This window comes from Polypterus senegalus, chromosome 17 (genome assembly GCF_016835505.1).
Source record: "Polypterus senegalus isolate Bchr_013 chromosome 17, ASM1683550v1, whole genome shotgun sequence".
In the NCBI taxonomy this organism is placed as follows: Eukaryota; Metazoa; Chordata; class Cladistia; order Polypteriformes; family Polypteridae; genus Polypterus; species Polypterus senegalus.
The window spans coordinates 35,544,270-35,561,514 of NC_053170.1; the positions used below are offsets into that span (position 1 = coordinate 35,544,270).

Here is a 17,245-nt window from a genome sequence, read left to right on the forward strand (position 1 = left end):
GGAACGTGTGAAAAACTACAGATTTATTGTCATCTTGGACACCAAGCAACACTTTGTTGAGAACTGTGTTTTGGGTTACAACCCAGGACAACATATTACTGTTGATGAACGCAACATATTGGTTACTAGCAAAATACCTGCGCTTCGCAGCGGAGAAGTGGTGTGTTAAAGAAGTAATGAAAAAGAAAAGGAAACATTTTGAAAATAACGTAACATGATTGTCAATGTAATTGTTTTGTCACTGTTGTGAGTGAGGAGTGTTGCTGTCATATATATATATATATATATATATATATATATATATATACATACACACACACACATATAAACATATATATATATATATACATATCCACATATATATATATATATATATATATATACATATCCACATATATATATATATATATATACACACATACATACATACATCCACATATATATATATATATATATATATATATATACACACACATATAAACATATATATACATACATACACACATACATATATACAGTCTTTGGGGTGCGAGCAACTGTTGCTGGGGGTGCCAGAATCCATGAAGGAAGAAAAATGAAAAACATTATTTGTACAAAATCTTCATTTATTTATCCATTCCTAAATAATTAAATGGGCAGGCTATTTCGTATCAGTGCAATACGCTGTTTGTTAAAACGGATGACTCCGCTCTTACGTGCAAGTCTGCCTGGATATTATGAACTATCATTATCTGTTCAAGTTCTATTTAAATTTTAAATAGAAGGAATTTTTATTTAGTCGACAGAATATTATTCGAATAAATCAACTCAAACCTTAAATAACTTATAATATTTTGCTCTCCATAAAAATATATCCTGTCTAAATTATACAAGTTAGAAATAAAGTAAACGTTAAAAGAACAAACATTCAAATTTCTTTACTCTTATGTAATTTTATATAAAAAATAAACTTAAATTTTAAATATCCCAAAAGATTTTGCTCTCCATAAAAATATATCCTGTCAAAATTATACAAATTCAAATATGAACATGGTGCATAACAAAACCTGGAAATATAAATAAAATTTGTTCTTTTCAGCAATAACAAATCAAATCATTCAGTTGTCTTTGCTCTTATGTCATTTTATCAGAGCTGGACGCCTGGCATCTTTTTTTGGCAACAAGTTCGTTTATGTTTGGTGTGAGGTTCTGTGTTGTGGAGATTCTCAGGGATGGACTGCAGGTGCTCATCAGTGAGGTGACTCCTGTGTGCTGTTTTGTTAGTCTTCATGACTGAGAAGAGCTTCTCACACAGATATGTGGTACCAAACATGCACAAGGTTCGAGCCGCATGTAGACAGAGCTGGAGCATTTCTGCGGGAATGGAGTGAATAAACTGTGCGGGCCGTGCAGTATCGTACTTTGCCTTCAGTGTGCCATTACACTGCAGCTCAATCACCTCCATCTGAATCTGCACAGGTGCAGTTTCCACATCGACGGCAAATGGGTTGCAAACAACTCAAAATTCTTTTTTTGTTCTTCAAAGTCACCAAAGCGCCGTGCGAACTCAGTGCGCAGTGCACTCAGTTTATCAGCAAAGTGTGTATTTGGGAACACCGTTGTGCCGACTTGGTTCAACATTACTTGGCAACAGGGAAAGTGGGGCAAGTTGCACTGGTGCATTTGTGTCTCCCATAAAAGTAGCTTCACTTGAAATCACTTTGTGATTTTGCATGGGTAAAAACGTCTGCTGAAGTGTCAGATTCTTCTTTAACTCTTCTGCTTTCTGTATCTTGTGCATTGCATTCAGGTCTTTCAGGTTATCTTGATGTTTTGTCTCATAGTGCCATCTTAGATTAAATTCTGTAATTACAGCCACATTAGCTCCACAAATGAGACACACGGGTTTACCGGCAATGTCAGTAAACATATACTCAGCCTCCCATCGGTTTTTAAAGGCTCTATGTTCAGAATCACCTTTTCTCTTCGGCATCATGTGGGCTAGCTTCGCAATAACTTGCAGCATCATAAGCTAGACTTGATTAACGGTAAGTGTTAGGCAAGGCAGCTGAAGCGCTGCATTATGGGATCTGTAGTTTATTGTGTTACCAGCTTCATATCCCGGGCCATTAATAACAATAATATATAAAATGATCTCACGGGCGGATATAATTACGCCGGGCGGATGTGGCCTCGGGCCTTGAGTTTGACACATATGGACTAAATAGAACTTGAAAAGATATATTTTTTCAATGTGATCGCGCAATTCAGATCGAGTTGACGCGCACTACAGTACATCGAGCCCGCGTGCTATTGTGGTTTTGCCTGCGTGCCTCAATAAGTTACCCTCCCCTCGCTCTTACTTTTTTACCGTTCATCTAATGAATACACTGAGTATGGCTTTACCAAAACAATCATTGATTGCGAATAAAGTATCCATTATTCATAAAGCTTCAATTGGTGATCTGTCTTTCTGCGTTAACCGCATATTTTTCATACGTCTCAAACCAAGGGGATGCGAGGCTAAAATGAATCGGGAAGCACGCGTACATACTCAGTGCATCCCCTCTCGGGAATCGAACCTCGGACGCCAGCGCTAGAGGCGAAGCCTCTACTATTGCGCCACGGCGTGTGGTTTGTCTATTTGAGCGTAGCAGTGTAATTCGGTTTTTGTTCAGCACTCTTTGGAACTGTTGCTTTTTGTCTGCGCACTGTGTCAGTTCACGTGAGCCGCTGAATATGGCTTTATATGTCACTCGCTTCTAATTGTTTCGCTGCCTTTTTAATTATATGTTTTCTTCAGCGGTTTTTGGAGCTCTTCCTGGTTTTCTACGTACTGCGTGATTACGTGGGAGGCGTGATGATGTCACACGAAACTCTGCCCCCCACAGCTTTCGAACTCAACTCCATTACGGTAAGTGGAGAAAAATAACTTCTAGTTATAACCATTATGCGTAGAATTTCGAAAATGAAACTTGCTCAACTTTTGTAAGGAAGCTGTAAGGAATGAACCTGCCAAATTTCAGCCTTCTACCTACACGGCAAGTTGGAGAATTAGTGATGAGTCAGTGTGTCAGTCAGTCAGTCAGTGAGTGAGGGCTTTGCCTTTTATTAGTATAGATGAAGAGCAACTGTTTCCAACCAAGGTTTATTGACCTTTCTTATATCCTGACAAATTTGGCATAAAGTTTTGGATTGTGGCAGATTTGGAGACAAAGTACATGTGCAAATGCCACTCCTTATTTTAGAAAAGATCCCAGTCATCCCATGGGACAAAGACTTTTCGAGGCTGTGTTCATCAAGCTTATGAAGCCGTTTCTAGACAAAGGCAGATCCATAACTACAGCCAACGTCTTCATGTTACTTTCGCTGGCTAATAGACGGTTGCACCGCAACACAACTCTGCTTGGCATCATATATAAACTGGTATAGGAACTTCCACCTGCAGCTAAAGCCACTTTAGTATGCGAGCAATTCTCCATGACAGAGTTTAGATCTGGTAGAACCATGCTAATGTTATATGCAGCCAAAAAACAAATCTGTCTGCATTCTCAGCACCATAATGTGCAGATTGGGCAAGATCAAGAAAAAAACATGTTCAAATGGCATAGCATTTTCAAATAATGAGGTTTTCATGTATGAATGTGTGTGTTTGAGCAAGAGAGGCAGAGACAGATCTGATGTCATTCAAGTGGTTACTGGAATATAAACTAAAAACTTTCGCAAAGGTATAACAAAACAAGTGTGCTTTTATTCATGATAAAAACTGAATAAAAATAATTCCAAGAAGACATAATACACCAGTGTTTGTGTGTCTGCTTATATGCCTTCAGTGATATCTTTTACAAGTAGCAAATACTTACACTGGTTGTTACAGACTCAAATCAAATGTATGTTTTTATTATATAATGGTAATAATAATAGCAGCTCACTATTGGAAACGGTAAATGTAAGGAAGATCCAGGCTCGAACTCGCAACCTTTTGATTATAAGACAGCAGTTCTTACCTCTGCACCAGATAAACTGATATGTTTAGGTTGTGTTGATTGATGTTTGTGTTTCAGTTTTTAACACATTGACAGCAACATGTAAATTGAATAATTTCTTATTCTCCGGGTATATTCTTGAATAAAAGCACACTTGTTTTGTTATTCCTTTTGTGAAAGTGTTTATTTGATATTTGGACTTCAGTCTTCACATATTATACACTTCACGTCAGCATTTTGTCATTATTACTATATTATGAAAACAGTTTCTGTTTTAGTTATGTGTTCAACATTTCTTGCCTCACATTTTCTGTGATTCTACAAACCGGATTCCAAAAAAGTTGGGACACTACAAATCGTGAATAAAAACTGAATGCAATGATGTGGAAGTGCCAACTTCTAATATTTTATTCAGAATAGAACATAAATCACGGAACAAAAGTTTAAACTGAGAAAATGTATCATTTTAAGGGAAAAATATGTTGATTCGGAATTTCATGGTGTCAACAAATCCCAAAAAAGTTGGGACAAGGCCATTTTCACCACTGTGTGGCATCTCCCCTTCTTCTTACAACACTCAACAGACATCTGGGGACCGAGGAGACCAGTTTCTCAAGTTTAGAAATAGGAATGCTCTCCCATTCTTGTCTAATACAGGCCTCTAACTGTTCAATCGTCTTGGGCCTTCTTTGTCGCACCTTCCTCTTTATGATGCACCAAATGTTCTCTATAGGTAAAAGATCTGGACTGCAGACTGGCCATTTCAGTACCCGGATCCTTCTCCTACGCAGCCATGATGTTATGATTGATGCAGAATGTGGTCTGGCATTATCTTGTTGAAAAATGCAGGGTCTTCCCTGAAAGAGATGACGTCTGGATGGGAGCATATGTTGTTCTAGAACCTGAATATATTTTTCTGCATTGATGGTGCCTTTCCAGACATGCAAGCTGCCCATGCCACACGCACTCATGCAACCCCATACCATCAGAGATGCAGGCTTCTGAACTGAGCGTTCATAACAACTTGGGTTGTCCTTGTCTTCTTTGGTCCGGATGACATGGCATCCCAGATTTCCAAAAAGAACTTCGAATCGTGACTCGTCTGACCACAGAACAGTCTTCCATTTTGCCACACTCCATTTTAAATGATCCCTGGCCAGGTGACAACGCCTGAGCTTGTGGATCTTGCTTACAAATGGCTTCTTCTTTGCACTGTAGAGTTTCAGCTGGCAACTGCGGATGGCACGGTGGATTGTGTTCACTGACAATGGTTTCTGGAAGTATTCCTGAGCCCATTCTGTGATTTCCTTTACAGTAGTATTCCTGTTTGTGGTGCAGTGTCGTTTAAGGGCCCGGAGATCACGGTCATCCAGTATGGTTTTACGACCTTGACCCTTACGCAAAGAGATTGTTCCAGATTCTCTGAATCTTCGGATGATGTTATGCACAGTTGATGATGATAGATGCAAAGTCTTTGCAATTTTTAAGCTGGGTAACACCTTTCTGATATTGCTCCACTATCTTTCTGCACAACATTGTGGGAATTGGTGATCCTCTACCCATCTTGGCTTCTGAGAGACACTGCCACTCTGAGAAGCTCTTTTTATACCCAATCATGTTGCCAATTGACCTAATTAGTGTTTATTGGTCTTCCAGCTCTTCGTTATGCTCAAATTTACTTTTTCCGGCCTCTTATTGCTACTTGTCCCAACTTTTTTGGGATTTGTGGACACCGTGAAATTTTGAATCAACATATTTTTCCTTTAAAATGATACATTTACTCGGATTAAACGTTTGATCTGTCATCTACGTTCTATTACAAATAAAATATTGACATTTGCCATCTCCACATCATTGCATTCAGTTTTTATTCACAATTTGTTTAGTGTCCCAACTTTTTTGGAATCCGGTTTGTACATTTACACTGATGGTTGTAGTCACGGAACGCACATAAGATGCATGTATTTCAAATAACAATATATTACACAGGTCTACAAAAAAAATTTTTTTTTCAGGTGCCAAGGTTTTTGAATAGATTTAGGGTATTTTGAGGGTGGCTGCTGAATTAAAAAATCCCATTATTTTTGCTGAATTGGTTCTACTTTTTGAGATAATGGACATCCATGAAAATAATGCATTTCCCCAATGCGACTTGTGTGTGATAACAAATGCAATAGCTTTTGGTCTGTCTTTTGACTCTTTAACAGTGTCTTCAGTAATGAAATATCACATATAATTATTTTGTATTTCAATTTGTAGGCCTACAATGGTAAAAAAGTGACTTTTTGAAGCCAGAATTCAACTGTGAATTTGCAGAGGAAAGAAGTTGGCTACAGTATAAGTTTGTCAACCCAGTCTTGGTTTATACCCAAAAAGTTCTGTCTTAATAAGTATATAAATACATGTAAAAATTATGACTTCATCAAGAAGAGCCTGCATCAACAATCCTGATGTATTTTGATACATCTGTGGAGAGTACATCGTTGAAAAACAAAGAAAAAATATCACAGACTTTGTACATTGAGTATACCTGGCTTATTTTGGAGTACAGCTTGGAGACCAGGATAAGTCTTGGGCTCCACATATGGTTTGCAAAACATGTGTGGAGCACCTACGACAGTGGACAAAAGGTGAAAGAAAAAGTTTAAACTTTGGTGTGCCAATGGTATGGAGAGAACCAAAACACAACCATGACGATTGTTATTTTTGTGTTGTAAAGATTAAAGGCTTTAATCGTTACAAGAAAGCTCGGTGGGATTATCCCGATTTGGAATCAGCAAGACAACCTGTTTCACATGGCAGTGACATTCCCATACCAGTGTTTACCAGACTACCAAACCAGCCACTGTCAGACTCTGAAGAGAGGCAGGGATTGGAGTGTATGGCAGGTAATACCAGTGGAAGTGAATTTGAGGGAAGCTCTTCGACGCCTCAACCATTAAGGCAAAAAGAACTCAATAACCTGATTCGAGACTTACATCTCTCCAAGCAAGCATCTGAACTTTTAGTGTCCAGACTTACTCTTTGAGGGCTGAATATTTTTTCAGAAATCAACATAAAACATCTGTCGCCGCATGCGGTGGCATCCAGTTTGACAAGAATATGCGGCAGGCTTGCTGACAAGCTGTCTTCATGTGGCTGAGGCAGCAGCAGCAGCGATCAAGGTGCATTGCAATGTGATTCCTACCTCTTATCATTGTTAAGTGGCACTCCTCCCTGGCAAACATTGCTTTGGCATATCAGCTATATCAGGGGTCCTCAGTCACAGTCCTGGAGGGCCGCAGGTTTTTATTCAAACCCGGTTGCTTAATTAAAAAGCAATTCTTACCTATAATTTAATTTCATGGCATGCTGGTGCTTTAACTCTGCCCTGTCAGGTCATTCTCATATCCTGGATTTTCTTCCCCTTCCTAAGGATATCATCCAAATGATTTGAAGGCAAAAATGGATGAGCAATTCTCAGTCCTTCACTTTTTTCTCTTCACCTTCCTTCCAAGTATTTAATTAAACCCAATAGTGCATGATAAATACAAACAGAGGCATAAATGGAAACAAGCTAAATGGAGAACTGATGTTCTCTTTTGACATTTGCACGTTATTGCTAATTAGGAGTAATTAAAAACCAAGAATACAGTTGTTTAAGACTAAAAGAAGCAATAAGAGTTCACAATTTTAACGAGTGAGACCACTAAAGTGAAACAGAAGTGTCAACTGAGCAATAAGTGCTTCTTATTAAGCAACTGGGTTGGAGCAGAAACCTGCAGCCACTGTGGCCCTCCAGGAACGTGATTAAGGACTCCTGAGCTACATGAACCCGTTCAGCACCATGATTAGCTGGGGACCAGTCAATTGTAGCTGTAACCTCACATTCGTTTTCAATCACTTGTATCAAAATCGGAGTCCGACAAGTCATAGTCCAGTTCAGAGATAATAGGTAAAATGTCGTCCACACAGTAGTTTGCTTTTTGCATTCACTTTGATCTCTCGCCTGATAACAGTGCCATTTTTGCTGTTGTTTGCGCCTTGCTACTCACAGGAGCGCAGGAAATCTTGGTCAAACCAATGAAGCTAATTTTCCTTCTAGGTAGAGTCCAGCTAAAACATAACAGTTGGTTTTGTCACAGTGTACAGTTGATTACCATCGTCAACTCCTCCTTTTGACAAAAGTCGACATCAGCCTTGAAAGTTAATGAATGAAATCTTATAAAGGCGGAAGTTAAAATTACAGCCTATCGAACAAGAGAAGAGAGGCTTCTCCCATATTTCAACCAAGAGAAGGAACTTGTATACTGCAATGATATCCCAGGAATACTTCAAATGGGACTAACAGAATATCGACTAGAAGACTGTCGGCTTTTTATTGGCAGCTCCATTAGAAGCTTGAAATGTGTTCTCTTGCACAATGGTAACCGTTATATGTCTCTTCCTATTGCTCACTCAACAAAACTTAATGAAGAATATGAATATGTAAAAATCATATTACAGAAAATCTGTTATCATGAACATCAGTGGTCGAAAATGATGAACTTCTTGCTTGGACAGCAATCTGGATACACAAAATACCCATGCTTCATGTGCCTCTGGGATAGCAGGGCAAAGCAAGATCATTGGACAAAAGTGTCATGGCCTACAAGGGAAGACATGATTGTTGGCGCTGCGAATAATATATATATATATATATATATATATATATATATATATATATATATATATATATATATATATATATATATATATATATATATATATATATATACACACACACACACTTGAATTGTATGTGCAAAGAATATAGGTTATCCTGCAGTGGATACACAAGAAGCAACCTTGGGGATATAAATCATTCTTTACACATATACTGACATGCACATGTGCTCTGTGTTGAGATTGTCTCACAAACTGTATATGGCAATGCACTTAGAGATAGCACTACTGTCAAATTACCTGTAATACACTTACATTTGGAATTTCCTTAATTTGCCTGTTGTTGATAAATAAATAACCCTGGAAGAATCTAAAAGTGTTATAACTTTTACTATGCTGTTAGAGTTGTTGGAGCAATGTCTAAGTATTATAAGGTATGTATAACTACAGTACTCCAACTACACCTGCACATCAGGACTACATAGAAACCTGAGCCCATGAATTGGTTCTGATCTTAAAGGCTAATTTCAATATCTTTCAAGTCAAAGTTATTTATTTCTTCATAACCATTATATATATTTGTCATAAGAAACAATATTTTAAAGTGAAACAGAAATAACTAGCCTGCACTTGCATTTTAAAATGGCTACCATTATAAAACCAGTGGATACCAAAGACCCTTTGTAAAGAAAAGCCTCAAATCTTATCAAAATACATCCACTTTGAAGTACCAAAGGTTTTGATTTAAGAAAAGGTGCTGTCCACATTGCTGAGGTATGCTTTTATCAAATATTCTTGGTACTATTTTCTCAAATTATGGATACGTTTCTTGTTCATTTGTCTGCAAGCACTGGCTGTGGTGGATAGAGTTATGACAACCAATGCCCAAAATCCCCCCACCCCTGTCCATTAAAACCTGTTTAGGCATCAGAGTTCAATAATGTCTTTACAAGGTGAGTCCATTGCCCTGGAGATGAAAGGGTGCTGCAGAAGAAGACATAATAGTGTAGTTGCTGAAGTGAAGCAGACATCTGGTCACCTTTTAAAATGATAGTGTCACAACAATAGTTTGCTTTTATAACCTCTTTAAAATAACATGGATAAGTCTTTCACAAAACATGTATAATCTGAAAATGTAGATTGATAAATGGATATATTTGGTAAGTTTTAAGGTTGTTCTTTATAATGGGACCCCGGTACCTACTGGCTCCATTATAAAATTCAAGAGCAGGATATATATATATATATATATATATATATATATATATATATATATATATATATATATATATATATATATATATATATATATATATATATATATATAATTTTTAATGTATAAAATATGCTTCACTTTAGAACACATCTTCATTTTGCAAACAAATATATATCATGACCATGAAGAAATAATGCAAAATATATTCTGTAACACAGAAGATTGAAATCATTCAACATAATGTTTATTGTTGGGCTGAAGTAGATACATTTGCATGGATTAAAAAAAATCTATATTTATACAATTTATGTTTTATAAATGAATTCCATAGAATAGACAGAATTATATTGCTCAGAATCACATCATTTGCATTGTATGTTTTCGTAGATTGTATACATTTCAGTATATAGTGTTTCAGAATACAGCACATACACTTTAAGAAAAAAAATCACGTCCTTCGTGACATATACGGAAATATGGATAGACCATGGGGAGGAGTCAGATAGCTATAATTGCAATCACAGGATTATGCATGATATAAATAAGTGCTTGCATGTTTGTATATAAAGATTTAGTTGAAGGAGGTCAAACAATGTTAAGCAATTATATACTGTATTTCTAACTATTTAACTGACAAAGCCAAGATAACGAATCAAGCCATTTTGTAGGTCAAGGAAAGTCACGATAAACTTATGAAACAAGTATGGTTGCTAAACATGTTGCTTTATTATCTGGAAATAGCATTACCACTGGCTCTTTCATCCTCACCACAGTTTTAGAAGAACTGACACAGCAACCACTGTTTATATAAGGAATTATACACAGGAATTGCAAGAGTTATTCATTGATGATACTTTAGCGTTGTCTTCAGGATTCAAAACAGCGTCTAGTAATACTATAAATGGTATGGGATGAGGAAAGACAGACAAGATGAATAAAGAAAATAACAACAAAAAAATACAAAGCTGCCAATGACACCTGTCACTTTTGCGATGACAAAAATCATTTTAGTTGCATGATGGTATTTGTAAGGGAGTTATTATCTATGATTTTGTAACTGAACAAAATGTATATGTTATCTGATGCTTAACACCATGTTTTGATGACATGAGTCTATGACAGAAGTCCATTTTTTTCTACAGATATTTCTGTAGAAAATCAATTGATCTCTGGAAAAAGAGTATGACACCTACAAAACTGCAAAAATTGTTTAAGACAATCTAAAACTACTGACTAATATACTACTACAGTTTTTATGCTTATGAAAAGTTAACTTTTTGCCAATGTAAGCCTGAAAATGTTAGCTAACCTGACAGTTCTCAAATTGTACAAATATGTACTCTTATTATTTACTATATGATTTTAAGCTGCTCTAGAGTGTAACATCAGATAATTACATAAACTGATCTGCAGAAAAAATGAAAAGCTTCTGTTCACAATTAACATTACAGCTATAATTTTTAAATAGTAGTTTATGAGCTAAAAATTGTTATCACCATATTTACAAAAATAACTGTAAAGCTCCAAAAGTAAAACTTACTGTTCCTCCAGTAGTCTGGTAAATTTCTGTCGTGCAAGCTCCATAAGGCCATCAACTTCTTCCTTGGCACGTTTAAAATTTTCAATGCTGAATGCATAAACAGTCACCTCTCGGATATCAAGGTTTAAGCACCAACGTAGGGTCTGGAAATCAATTGGAGTTAAAACAAGCTAGCTGACAAAATTCTATATGTAACTTACGATGATTTCTATATTTATATAAAGTACTAAGACATCTAAAAAAATAAAAAAGAGACAGAAAATCTCATTTTAGTTACTGCATTGGAACTTCAAGCTCCTTAGTAATATTAACATTTTTCTGACATTTAATTAGCTTGCCAAATAACATGCTAAATAATCATAATTTAAAAATAAATGATTCGGTCAATTTTCTTTTTGATCTCTTTCAGGTTTTATAAGTAAAGCTACAACCATAACTGAAAGGATATAGCAAAATAATAAGATTAAGCCACTTAAAAGCATTGTACTGTACAAATGGGTCTCAAGTGATACAAAAGAACACTTAAAAACTCAAAAATTCAAGTGAATTTCAAAGTAATTTTCATTTAGCAAGATACAATTTTTGCTCATGAACAACCCAAATTAGTTTTGACATAGATGAATAAGTAATAATAAAATAATAATAATTATTAATTATATTTATATAGTGCTTTTGTAACCTACGCAAAGCACTTTACACAGACAATGGATGACTACTTCAACCACCACCAATGTGTAGCATCCATCTAGATAATGTGATGCAACTGTTCTTGCACGAATATGCTCACTAATCATTAGCTATTTTATGGTGAAAAGGTGAGAAAGCCAATAAGGGACAGGGAATAATTGCACGCCACAATGAACAAGGTTGTGATGGGTAATTTAACCAGGACATTGGGAAACACCCCAATTAATAAGTTTGAAATGTTTTTCTCAAAAAAAAAAAAAATAAATAAAAATAAAAAGTAATAATGAAACATGCATTTTTTGCCAACATTTCCATTAATGGAAATTTTCAGTGCAAATTCCAACCTAATACAAATTTAAGTTAATAATATTGGCAGGAACATAAATAATTTGAAACCCAAAGTCTACCTGTATATTCTGTCCTTCACATTATACTCCTTATAAAGTCTCACTACAGTAATAGTAGTACTAATATTGTCACGGACATGAAGTATAGTGAAACTCACACCTGTTGCCACTACCTGTGGCCATGATAAACAAAATATATTGAAGTACATAACTTTTTATTTTAATTAATGGAAAACAAATCAACTAGTCTGATGTACTTCTTATTATTGTTTCTATGCTACTCTAAATGATAACATTATGCATTCACAATGTTAATCCAAATTACATTAAGTGAAGCCAATAGTGTAACTTAAACTGTTACCATAACATTCATACAATAATATAAAAAACTTACAGTAAAAGAAAAATTACACTGATTACTTTTTAGGGGCTGATCCACGCCTTGCATCAGTGATGCTGAAAAAGCATTAAGTTGATTTGAAAAAAATATTGTTGGATAAACAGATTTAAAAAAATGTCACTGCATTTCCACATAAATGCATACAGATATATTCAGCTACAGTATAAGAATAAAAAAAAATAATCTTTAGTCAGGTTAATAACAATGAGAATAAAAAAATTAAGTAGCAGGGTGGCTGTACTAAAAATGACTGGGTTATTTCCTAAAATCAGGCTGAGAAGTTTTTCAATTAACATAAAACTGCTATTAACCTGATAACATTTTATGCTGAAAATGAAGAAATTCAATGAAATCATCAATAGTTTATACATACTAAGTAACAATTATTTTCTTAAGGTAATCTTACAATTTTTAACAGAAAGTTCAATATAGTTCTGAATTACATTACACTGTTGATACCTCTGCCAGCTTGTCAAACCCATGCATATGTCCCTGTTGTCTTTCTACATGCAGTTTACGGGCATAACGTCTGTTTCCATCCATTATAAAGGCAATGTGCTTGGGCATTGGGCCAGCCTGCAGAAACAGACAATATGAACATGACAATTTTTTTTAGTGTTATGAAATGAGTACTACTTTTTCCCTTGCATTCTTTTCTTGAAAACTATGTATAGTATTTATTTTCTAAATTAGGAATATGTTAACATATAGTATTCAACATTAATGAAGTCCACTTATATCAATCACATTTCAGACTCAGTTTTGGTAAGATAATGCTGCAAAAAACAAAATTCAATTAATCTTAAAAATGAATTTAGATAGGTATTGATTAATATAACTGGCAAAGTTTGTTGCAACTTTTTAAACTAATAATATTAAAGAGTTTTTAGAACTTTGGAAACACGTACATTTCTATCCAGATCAAAAGTATTTTCTTGCATAACTTTTTTACTTTGACATTATGTATGTGAATCTTTCTTTCACTTTAATATTGTAATTTAGAGTAAGCAAGTAATTTAACAATTTATGACAACTCTGTAAACCTAAGACTAAGAAATAAAGCTTAAATGTGGAAGATCAAAATAAAACAAAACAATAACTTAGAATTGAAATGGTTAGAAGAATAACATGTTAAGTATACTATAAGCATTCATGATGAGGAGGTTAGGAGCTGGCACTGATACAGTGCATTGCCACACCCACCACATGACAAACCAACTCTGGATCCAGATTTGGACCCGAGTGCAGCCATGCAACGGGTGATACCTCAGCACCACACTAGTTCAGATGGAATGGAACAGTGCGAGGTTCACACCAAGAAAAAAAAAATAAATATATTCAGTCTTTTTAAGTTTTTGATTGTCTTTTAAAGTCTGAGTCGGAAGACTTTACTGCTTAGGTAATTGTGATTGCTTGTTTTTCCTAAACTGTCTCCTAATCTGAAAACTTCACTCATTTCCACCGTATATAAATTACTGTTTAGCTAGCAGCTTTAAAAACGTTAAAACGGTTTGCCCATATAAAATTTTTACAGAGAATTGCCATGAACCCTACAATATGATCATATCTCTATATGTGGATTGGAATACAGTAATTCTATAGTTTCTTAACATATAAAAAGTACTGTGATTTAATTGTGATACATTTTAAATCATTCGCTTTATTTAATACAAATTAGTTAAAATCATATCCCTATATTGGGCTTGCGCTGATGGACTACATCATCTGCAATCAATGACTGATTACTTACATTGCCAGTGATTTGAACCACATGACTATCACCATACCAAAGAGATTTATACTTAGTCACTATTCAGGAAGTGGAAGTAAAGGTGGGGTATTGCTTTAAGTACTTGGGGGTCCACATCAATGGTAGGCTGGACTGTTCCCTTAACACAGACAAACTGTATAAATAAAGCAGATTATACTCTTCGTTCTTAGGAGATGGCACTCCATTAAAATGGATATTGACAACCTTTACATACTGTATTTTACAATTGTGTGACAGTCAGTGTAATTTACAATGTTGTGGGCAGGTAACATCAGTTCAGGAGAGGCCCACCAAATCAACAAGCTAATTACAAAGGCAGAATCAGTTACGGGATGGCCTCTCAACACCCTGTAAGTTGGAACAAAAGTGAGAATGAAAACAGTGCCATTATCAACAATGCTACAGTGCTGCCTCTCTCTGACACATGAGCGCCAAGTACATTCAGGCAACAAATTATTCAGCAGAAGTGCATCATGAAATGCTACTGGGCCTCCTGTATGCCAACTGTTTTAGACCTGTTTAATGCCTCACTGCAACTGAAACTGCCAAATCAGACGTTTTCTTTCACGTTTGTCATTCTGGTGTATATTTGAAAGGAGTCTGTTGTTTGTCATAACGTATTATTTATTAAGCTTCAATTTAAAGCCAGATTTACTTCTGGGGACAAATAATGTCCTACCAAGAATTTAAGATGTAAATACAATGTCTACATTACGTACTTGTATCCTGATTGCATACAGACAAGCGGTTAATGTGTCTTTAGCACACAAATACAAATCCATTTACATATACCTTCACAAAATTCAAATTAGCATTTTGCTTCTTTTAGCTTCTTGATATTGATAGTGTTGAGTCCACTGTGACTCCAAGATCCATTTAATGAGGTGCATTTTTTAAGTTTCAGATATCCTATTGTGCGGCCAAACCCAACATTTCTACTTCGTAACAATACCTTACATTTTCTCATATTAAATTTAATGCCACAAATCTGCTCAAGCCTGTATACAGTCCAAATCCTTATCAGATTCTACATTATTCACCCTACCACCTAGTTTGGTATCACTTGCAAACTTAGCCAGCTTTCATGATTATATTCATGTCCAGGTCATTTATGTATATTACTGATCCCTGATTGGTACCACGTTTAACCTAATTCTGAAAAAGTTCCCTTCACCATAATCTTTTACTTCCTGTGTTTGAGACAATTTTGTAACCACCTGTACTGACTAACTGATTTCTCCCTGTATAATTTCCAAATCACCAAGTACCACCTTAGTGGTTGGTCCCCATTACTTTTGGAAGGTTATCGATTTCTTCATACATTTAAGCTTCAACAAAATGCAAGTTCAAAGCATTTGCTATCTCATTCTCTGTATATTTGAGCTTATCTGTGTTGTTCCTAATACTCTAATTCCTCCTTGATCATTCTTTTACTACTAAAATATTGAAAGAATCTATTTTGTTATCTCTCACTTTCACCTTTTACACAGTATTTCTCTCCAACTGCCTTTAGCCATCCTAATATACTTTTCAACTATTGCTTTCATATGCCCTAAAGTAAGTGATGGAGTTATTAGTCTCATATGCTTTATACAGCTGTTTACTCCTTTGTAACGTCTTTATATAGCTCTTTGTTTATCAACCACACATTTTTTTTAACTTCTTACTGCTTCTAAATTTTGGGATATACTTGTCCTACATTATACAAAAATCTCTTTTAAACCCAACCCAAATCTCTTCAAATGACTCCACACTTAAAAGTTTAGCATACGTTATTTCACTTTCGCTTTGTCACATAATACTTAATGTCCTACTAAAATGAAACTGTTCGGGTTTTTGAATATATACTGTGCCAAAACAATGTGAAATGTATTATGGTTACTAGATCCTAATGGTTCAAACACATCTAATCCCTGAATTTTATCCTGATTACAGAATACTAAATCTAGGCAGGGTTTCAGCCCCTCGGTGGTGCATTAATAATTTATATTAAAAAAACAGTCACTTTTAAGTCAACATTACCTTGAAAAACCCATGCTCTTGTGCTCCAATACTTGTAAGGCTTGCCCAGTTATATGGTTATTCCAGTGATTTTACATTACAAATTAATTTACATAATCTTAGGTTGAAGGTAGTCATGGTATGCTCCCATAACTTTCATTCTGACATATCCAGTGACTCACCCCAACTAGTCTGCAACACACCCCAACAAAATTAAACTGGGTTGATTTTGTCCTAAGTCATACAGATGGGTTTTGTGTGAATGAATGCTGACAACTAGTGAGTACTCACCCAGAAGTAGAAAGCATATAATGCAGCGATGAGCAATAAGAAACATGGGTGTTTTAGACCTCAAAAACAGAGCAAAAGCTTGTCTGTCTCATGTGTTGTGTTTTAAGTACTATAACAGAATGGAAAAAGGAAAAAAAGAGCAGAGATTGCAGCTGAACTTGTGCTACTTGTTAACGCTTCATACAACACTGGTCTCGTCAGGTAGAACATTATTGGCTGCCAGAAAAAGTGGAGAGCATGGTCTCTTTGCAAGTGTTGAAATTGTGGAGTAGAGTTGACAGGCAGTTGTGTTGTCATACTCAGCAAATTTTATTCATGTATATTGACATGTTATGTAGACAAGATCAGCAACTACAGTTTCCAAATCTTAACATCCTCTCCAA

General features: G+C 35.5%; 1 protein-coding gene and 1 long non-coding RNA gene across 4 annotated transcripts in view; one reads left to right on the forward strand and one right to left on the reverse strand.

Annotated features, from left to right (window-relative positions):
- The window catches only part of LOC120517444, a 73,318-nt gene that overhangs the window by 49,095 nt on the left and 6,978 nt on the right, over window positions 1-17,245 (forward strand). The gene's annotated exons all lie outside the window — the stretch shown is intronic.
- dhdds (dehydrodolichyl diphosphate synthase) overlaps window positions 1-17,245 on the reverse strand; it is a 62,783-nt gene that overhangs the window by 33,966 nt on the left and 11,572 nt on the right. For 2 of the 3 annotated variants that reach the window (XM_039739773.1, XM_039739771.1), the window contains exons 3-4: window positions 13,259-13,375; window positions 11,366-11,508 (exon numbers count right to left, since the gene is read on the reverse strand). In XM_039739773.1, the coding sequence (XP_039595707.1) occupies window positions 11,366-11,508; window positions 13,259-13,375 (260 nt within the window). Of the gene's footprint in view, window positions 1-11,365; window positions 11,509-13,242; window positions 13,376-17,245 lie in introns of all 3 variants that reach the window. The other variant, XM_039739774.1, reaches the window with a different exon arrangement.